This window comes from Indicator indicator, chromosome 37, assembly GCF_027791375.1.
Source record: "Indicator indicator isolate 239-I01 chromosome 37, UM_Iind_1.1, whole genome shotgun sequence".
In the NCBI taxonomy this organism is placed as follows: Eukaryota; Metazoa; Chordata; class Aves; order Piciformes; family Indicatoridae; genus Indicator; species Indicator indicator.
Genome location: NC_072046.1, coordinates 4,727,150 through 4,734,934, shown reverse-complemented (window position 1 = coordinate 4,734,934; position 7,785 = coordinate 4,727,150). Strand labels below are relative to the sequence as shown.

Sequence of the window (7,785 nt, the reverse complement as noted above, 5' to 3'; positions counted from 1 at the left end):
CTGTAGTTAGAACTTTCAGTTATTAACCCATGACAGTACTCAAGGGTCATGTGCCCTTTGGCAAGAAATGAACAGGCAGTGTTAGAGAAAGAAGCACCCAACCCATGTCATTAGCTGGGATGTTTTCCATTCATCAGCAGCACCTTCAACAATGGTCACTTCCCCAGTAGCTGCTGCTGGGCCTGGGGTAGTGCAGGGCCACCATAAAAGACAGCCCAGCACCTCCCACCCTCTCATCCACTTTTTTTGCCTCCTCCTTGAGAACCAGGTGAGTCTGAAGCTCTTTCCCCTTTGACCTGTTTCATACAACTGTATGATCCTCCATTCTGTGCTGGGTAGTGACACTTCTTGTCATGGAAGGGAATGGAAGGGAGAATGCCTGGCTCAGGGAGCATTGGAGACTTTTCTAAGCGGGCTCTTGATTGAAGAAATAGTCAGCAGCCTTGTTGGGTATGGAGACACTTTACAGTGCCATGTCTGTATGAGGCCAAGAATATCTTTTGTCTCAGTGCCCAGTTTCTACTTACTAGTTCAGCAGTGGACTGATGGCATGCTACTCCTCACATCTCCCTGTGCAATGATTCCTCTGAAATCTCTCTCCCAGGTGCAATTCCATCCTCAAGCCATGTCCTGCTTCAAGCCCTGTGAGCCCTGCTGCTAGCACTGTGGCCCAACCCCACTGGCCAACAGCTGCAATGAGTCCTGTTGTAGGCAGTGCCAGAGCTCCACTGTGGTCATCAAGCCCTCGCATGTGGTGGTGACCCTGCCTGGATCCATCCTCAGCTCCTTCCCACAGAACACTGTGGTGGGCTCCTCCATCTCCGCTGCTGTTGGCAGCATCCTCAGCTGTGATGGAGTGCCCATCAACTCTGGGGGCTTTGACCTCTCCTGCATCACCAACCGCTACTGCTGCAGACCCTGCTACCCCTGCTAGAGCCACTGTTAATGGCCTGGATGAGGATTCCCAGGAACCCAAAAGCTCATGTTGGATTGAAGGATGAGCTCTTGGTCATCAGTTTCAAGAGGCTGGACATCCAATGCTGTCCTTCCAAAGGAGAGCAGCTGAGGAGTTCTGAAAAATATGGCCAAAGTCTGACTTCCCTGCCTTCCACTGTCTTCTGCCTCTGTCTTGTCTTCTCTTCTTGTGGATTGTATGAACCTCAGAGGCAACCTGGAGAATATGCTGACCCCTCTCTCTCTGTGGAACAGGCAGATGAATGTCTTGTTGGATCTCCACTGAGTGTGATGGGCACAGATGTTCAACAGGTGGTGGCACTCCCCATGTTCTGGACATTTCTCTTCAGAGTCATTAAAATTTTCTGCATCCCAGCCCCTGCCTGCACACAATCCTTTTTGGCGGCGTTGTCAAAGAAGAAAGGCATTGCCTTGGGTGGTGGGGGTTAAGGTTGGGGCACAACTGGAAGGGGAGAATGGGATGTGGGACATTGTCCAGCCATTGTCTCTTAGAATCATAGAATGGTCTGGGTTGGAAGGGTCATATAGTTCAACCCCCAAGTAAGACATACTCAGCTCCTCCACTGCTGGTGGCAGTCAAGATCTGAATTCTAGTGTTACGCCTCTGACACAGTTCACCATAGCATCTTTGTCTCTGCCTGAGCAGGATGGATGGTGCCAAGTCCACTCAGCTGGCAGAACAGGGATGGGCAGTGTTCACATGGGTGGGTGACGTGGAGCACTGTGCTGGATTTATGGATTTATTAATAAATTGATATGGCAAATATTACATATTACTAACTTTTTATTAACATGAACAATTGCCAAAACTGTATCAAATAGGATTAGTGTATGGCTGGAATATGTGTTGACAGTGGGAATGTAGAGTATTTCGGCAATGCTTAACAATTTTAAGCAAATTGGAAAAATACCTGGGAAAGAGAATCCCCGGCACAGTACAGAGCTCGACCACAAGGGAAGACTTGACAAGAACCGTTAAACACAGGAGGCAATAAACTAATCACTGAGTTCCACCCAAGCAGGGAGGGGTGCTGCAGCTGTATATTAGCTGTTGAGGCTGTGAGGCGCTCTCATGTGCCTGGCATGGCAAGAGACTGGTCTGGTTGCCAGCAAGGATGCCATGCGGTCTCAATGGCTGGGCTGGCTTCAGCATGACAGCAGGCAGCTCTTGAAACTGTACAATGCATTTCCGTGAAGGGCTCTTGTATCTTTCTGGGTAAACTGAGGCACGGCACAAATTTCAGTTGCAAGACAAGTGATGTGGAAGAACAGAAATTATCTATGAAAGGCTTCAGAACAGGAAATAGCAGGCCGCTGATAACAGAAGAATGACTTGATGATAAGAGGAGTGGACTGCAGTAAAAAACTTGAAGTGTGAGATAGGACAACATTTACCTACATGCAAAATTGGCTCAACCTGATATGGGAATAAGACAACAATAGACAGCTACACATCAAAGAAGAAACTCAATTAGCAACAGGGGTAAAAACATATTGAGTTATTGTTTAGCCTGCTCGATTTTTCCTATATAAACTGCTTGTTCGATGCCAATAAACGGATTCCTGCTACACCTAGTTGGGGTCCATGCATGCTTTCTGACAAAGCAAGGCTTAGCTTTTCAGCTTGCAGTAAGTACAGCTCATGACTTCTCTTGGACAAGGCAAGGCGACTCCAGGCAAGGCGAATACAGTTCAGCCTATATTTATCACTCGCCCGAGATTCAACTGGGCCAATAGGGCAACAGAAGCCAGCAGTTACACAATGAAATGAGATATTGCCATGCTGTGACCATAAAAGGCAGAAACAAAGGCCAGGTCTAGGAGAAGCATGGCCAGTGCACGTACACTGTAACCGTAAAGGGAGTATATTTCCTCAGTTTATCAGATATTTTGGTGCCTGTCTTTTTGTCCTGTTTTCCACATTTCCCTGAACTCCTACAAAAGGGAGGGGAAAGAGGGGGACCATGTCTGGACATACCAGGACCGGTCTGTGTTTGTGCTGGGCTCATTTGGCCCTATCTCCACCAGCACAGCAGGTGAATGGTGTGCAGCATAGGACTATTGCACACTGATGTCAGTTCTGGCTCCATCACAACTATTTTCCCATGGATTTACCAGAATTGGTTCCCCTCTAATACAAGTGGTTCTCACACTGCCACACTGTCTACTGACCCACAGCCCTGGGTGGGTAGAGGTGTGTCACCCCCTGGCTCCCTCCATCCCGGCTTCTCCACTTCCCCCCAGCCCAGCTTCCTAGGGTGGGAAGAGGCTTTGAATGTGCTGCCACAACGAGGCTGTCAGGTGTTCATCACAATCACAATAACTGCTGGCCCACTGAGTCTCACCAGCACAACCTGGGTGCCTTTTTTGTGCAGATGCAGCGCTGTCAAAATTGGTTTAATTTCAGGATCTTGTCTTCCCATTTCCTGTAGCTTCAGAGAGGGCAACTGACACCAAAGGAACCTCTCATGACTCTTCTGCCCACACTGTGACATTCCTGACCTGGAAATGCTGAGGCTTTTCCCTCTAGTACTCAGAAGAAGCCTTCACTGGGGTGTGGTCCTGACACAAATGTGGAAATGAAAAGGCAGCAGTGCAGGAAATGAGAGCACAGCCATGTCCTTAGCTGTGATGTTCTGCATTCAAGATGAGCCTCTGCAAAAATTGTTACCTCTGCCAAGCTGCCTCTGGTCCTGCGGCAATGAAGGGCAGGTATAAAAGGCAGCCCAGCTCCTGCTCTCTCATCCACTTCTCCTGCCTCCTTCCCCTTGGGAACCAGGTGAGTCTGAAGCCCCTTCTGCTGCTTTTCTGAAGTGCCATCTCCACTTGATGGACATTGTAGCTGATATTGGCTTTGTCATATGTTGGGACTTTGATCAGTTTTCATGACAGGGGGAAGTGGGGAGAAGTTCATCTTAGGGATAGGTTAGGATGTAGCTGTGGAGGCTTTTTGTTGATGCACTAGGACAGAGCCTCCCTGGGTCAGGCTGCCATTTAAATGGCTCTGGCTGAATGAGGCTATGAAGACCACTGGCTCCTTGCAAATTCTCCAGCTTCAGCCATTTCCTTGCGACAGGGTAATCTGGTTGATCTTCACCTACATTCACCTTCTGTTGATTTCCTGCCATCTCTTCCAGGTGCTCCTAAAGCCTTGAGCCATGTCCTGCTACAACCCCTGTGTACCTTGCCAGCCCTGTGGCCCAACCCCGCTGGCCAACAGCTGCAATGAGCCCTGCTGTGTCAGGTGCCAGGACTCCACCGTTGCCATCCAGCCATCTGCTGTGGTGGTGACCCTGCCTGGACCCATCCTCAGCTCCTTCCCACAGAACACTGTGGTGGGCTCCTCCACCTCTGCTGCCGTTGGCAGCATCCTCAGCAGTGATGGAGTGCCCATCAACTCCGGGGGCTTTGACCTCTCCTGCATCACCAACCGCTACTCTTGCAGACCCTGCCGCCCCTGCTAAAGATACTCTTAATGGCCTCAGAGAAGGACCCCCAGGCACTCAGAACATAATGCTGGACAGAGGATCACACTTTGGGCCATTGTTTAAGAGCAGCTGGTCATCCTTGCCTAGTCCTGGAAAGTGACAGTCTGGGTTTTCTGAAATCATGGTCAATGACTGCCTTTGCTGTTTTCCATTCAGCCTTGTTCTCTCCTTCCTTCCTTGTCTTTTGCTCCCCTCAAAGCTGCTGTGCGGACCCCAGGAACCAGCCTGAAGGAACCCTCCAGCCTCTTTCCCTTTCAAAACTGTGCCACTGCAAAAAGGGGAATGAATCCTTGATGTCGTCTTCTCCTCTCCATGCTGGGCATCTCCACTTGGAGTGACCACATTTCTGTCTTCAGACTCATTAAAAAACTTGCTGCAACCTTGCCTGTGTGCCTGAGATGTTCTTGCCATCTGCATGCTAACTGCTGAGGGACAAAGCCCGTACTTAGGAGGGGAAATCAGTGGGGGCACAAGGGAACCCTTCCTCATTGCCATAGATATTGGAGGATGGCATCCTCTGCAGTGAGAACTCTTTCAGGCATTGCTTCTTGAAGCCGGGGAAGGCATCCCTTGTCACTTCATAGTGAGTTTCACTTGATGTGGGAGATGGTGGCAACAATTCAAAATTGTCTGTGACAAGTGGCAGGAAGACAAAACAGGGTTGGAAGGATGGGGTGATAGTAAGAGCCTTCAATCTGTTGCCTGAAGCATGCTGTGAACACTGCCGCAAAGGGTAGGTGTTACAGAGGTGACCCAGGTGTCTGTGAGGTAATAGGAGACAGGAGAGTAGCTCCTATGAAAACCTCAGGGGAATAAAAGTACACAGTACTCCAGGTGAGGTCTCACCAGAGCAGAGCAGAGCAGAATCACCTCTCTGGATCTGTTAGGTCATGGAACCTGAGAAGACACACCTCAGAGTCCTGAGGGAACTAGCTGGTGTAGTTGCAAGCCACTCTCCATGATATTTGAAAAGTCCTGGCAATCAGGTGATGTCCCTGGGGACTGGAAGAAAGGAAACATTACAACCATTTTTAAAAAAAGGTGGAAAGAAGGACCCTGAGAATTACCAGCCTGGCAGCCTCTGTTCTTGGGACCAGATCCTCCTAGGTGCCATGCTAAAGCACATGGGGGACAGGGAGGTGATTCAAGACAGCCAGCATGGCTTTACTAGGGACAGGTCCTGCCTGACTAACCTTGTGGCTTTCTATGATAAAGTGACAATGGCAGTGGACAAGAGATGACCTCTGGATGTGATCTATCTGGACATCTGCAAAGCCTTTGACACGGTCCCCACAACATCCTGCTGGCCAAGCTGGAGAGATGTGGATTTGCTGGGTGGACTGTTCAGTGGCTGATGTCCTGAGTGGATGGTCGAATCCAGAGGGTGGTGCTCAATGGCTTGAAGTCCAGACGGAGAGCAGTGACAGAGGTGTCCCTCAGGGATCTGTACTGGGACCTGTGCTGTTTAATATTTTTATCACTGCTATAGACAGTGGGATCCAGGCACCATCAGCAGTGTGCAGATGACACCAAGCTGAATGGTGTTGTCGATATGACAGAGGGACAGGATGGCATCCAGAGGGACCTGGACAAGCTGGAGAGGTGGCCCAGGTGAAGCTCATGAGGTTCAACAAGAGCAAGGTTCTGCACCTGGGCTGGAACTATCCTCACTATCAATACAGACTAGGGGATGAGGTGATAGAAAGCAGCCCAGAGGAAAAGGACTTGGGGGTGCTGGTGGACAGGAAGATTAACATGAGCACACAGTGTGCACTTGCAGTCCAGAAGGCCAGTGGCAGCCTGGGCTGCATCAAAAAGAAGCGTGGACAGCAGATTCTGCCACTTTGCTCTGGGAAGACCTCACCTGGAGTACAGCTTCCAGGTCTGGAGCCCTCAATACAGGAAGCACATGGACCTGATGGAGCAGGTCCAGAGGAGGGTCACGAAAATGATCAGGGGCTTGGAGCAGCTCTGCTGCAAAGATGGGGTGAGAGAGCTAGGTATTTCAGCCTGGAGAAGACAAGGTTCCAAGGAGACCTAATAGTGGCCTTCCAGTACCTCAAGGGGCTATCCTGAAGGATGGAGAGAGACTGTTTGCAAAGGCCTGCACTGTTAGGATGAGGGGCAATGACTTCAAACTAGAGCAGAGCAGATTTAGATTGGATGTTAGGAACAAGTTCTTTACCAAGAGGGTAGTGGAACCCTGGAACAGGTTGCCCAGGGAGCTACCTCAGACACCATCCCTGGGGTGGGACTTGAGAGGGCTCTGGGCAACCTGATCCTGATCTGAGGATGTCTCTACTGACTGCAGAGGTGGTCAGACTGGATGACCTTTGGAGGTCTCTTCCAACCCAGACCGTTCTATGATTCTATGATTTTATGATCCTCAGTGCTCCAGTGAGCTCTTTTCAATTAGGAATTAATTGCACGTACCACAGCTGCCAACAGGTAGGTCTTTATTTAGTATAAAGGCAAACGAGGCTGCACTGGAGCGCTGTAAGTACAAAACCCGAAAGCAAGGCACAACCCTGTAAGCTACCCAGGAAACCCAAATGCGGAGCCTGATCCCAAGCACAGCACAGAACTTACCCTAAACACCCTATAAGAAACACGGCGGTATCAAAGATCACAAACTGGCAGAGCTGACGTCTCCCATCTGGGCAGGCATCCCTGCCAGACCAAATCTTGTCTTGTTGGATCGGAGAAAACAACAGCAGCCTGTAGTGACCTTCAGGCTTTTTAAGGGTCCCGTGTCCTGTGCCATCGGGCCAGACAGTCACAGGAGGCTGGGGCTTGGACCCAAAGCCCCACCCATATTTTGCAGTCATGTTATGTAACTTCTCACCCCACTGCTCATGTGCACAGCCTGCTCAGGAGGTCGCAAGCCCCCTGCCCAGCAATAGCTTTCCTCATCTTCATCTCCCTCAGGTCCATTAGTGGTTAAGCAAGAGCTTGAAGGTCTTTTTAGGTCAGCTCAGGTTGTCAACACATTCAATACATTGCCATCCCTGCTCAGTTCCATAAACAAAGGGGCCTACAGATAGATGTTAGCCATTACTCTTATCGTGCACCTGGGAGCTTCTGATCAAACACCAAGCGTTCCCAGACACCCCCAGGCAGCTGGGCATAAACATCATCTACCCCCAGGCAGGCCTTGGCAGCTGGGTACTTCTGATCAAACTCCAATTAACTCCCCCCTGCTACACTCGGTCACTGTACAGCCTATGGCCATCGGCCTTCCTTGCTGGGACTGCTCAGAAATATTCTCTTAATGCTGTGCTACATTCAAAGGTAATTTGGTAGAAAATGATCCCCCTTGATA

At 49.9% G+C, this 7,785-nt stretch overlaps 1 protein-coding gene across 1 annotated transcript; it reads left to right on the top strand.

Annotated features, from left to right (window-relative positions):
* Positions 1 to 4,133: 4,133 nt before the first annotated feature.
* Positions 4,134 to 4,439, top strand: LOC128978618 (feather keratin Cos1-2-like). Its single transcript, XM_054396567.1, has one exon. The coding sequence runs from the start codon at positions 4,134 to 4,136 to the stop codon at positions 4,437 to 4,439; it is 306 nt and encodes a 101-aa protein (XP_054252542.1).
* The last annotated feature ends 3,346 nt before the right edge of the window (positions 4,440 to 7,785 follow it).

Coding starts and splice junctions, on each gene's coding strand:
- LOC128978618 (XM_054396567.1), top strand. CDS start 4,134: ATGTCCTGCTACAACCCCTGTGTACCTTGCCAGCCCTGTGGCCCAACC.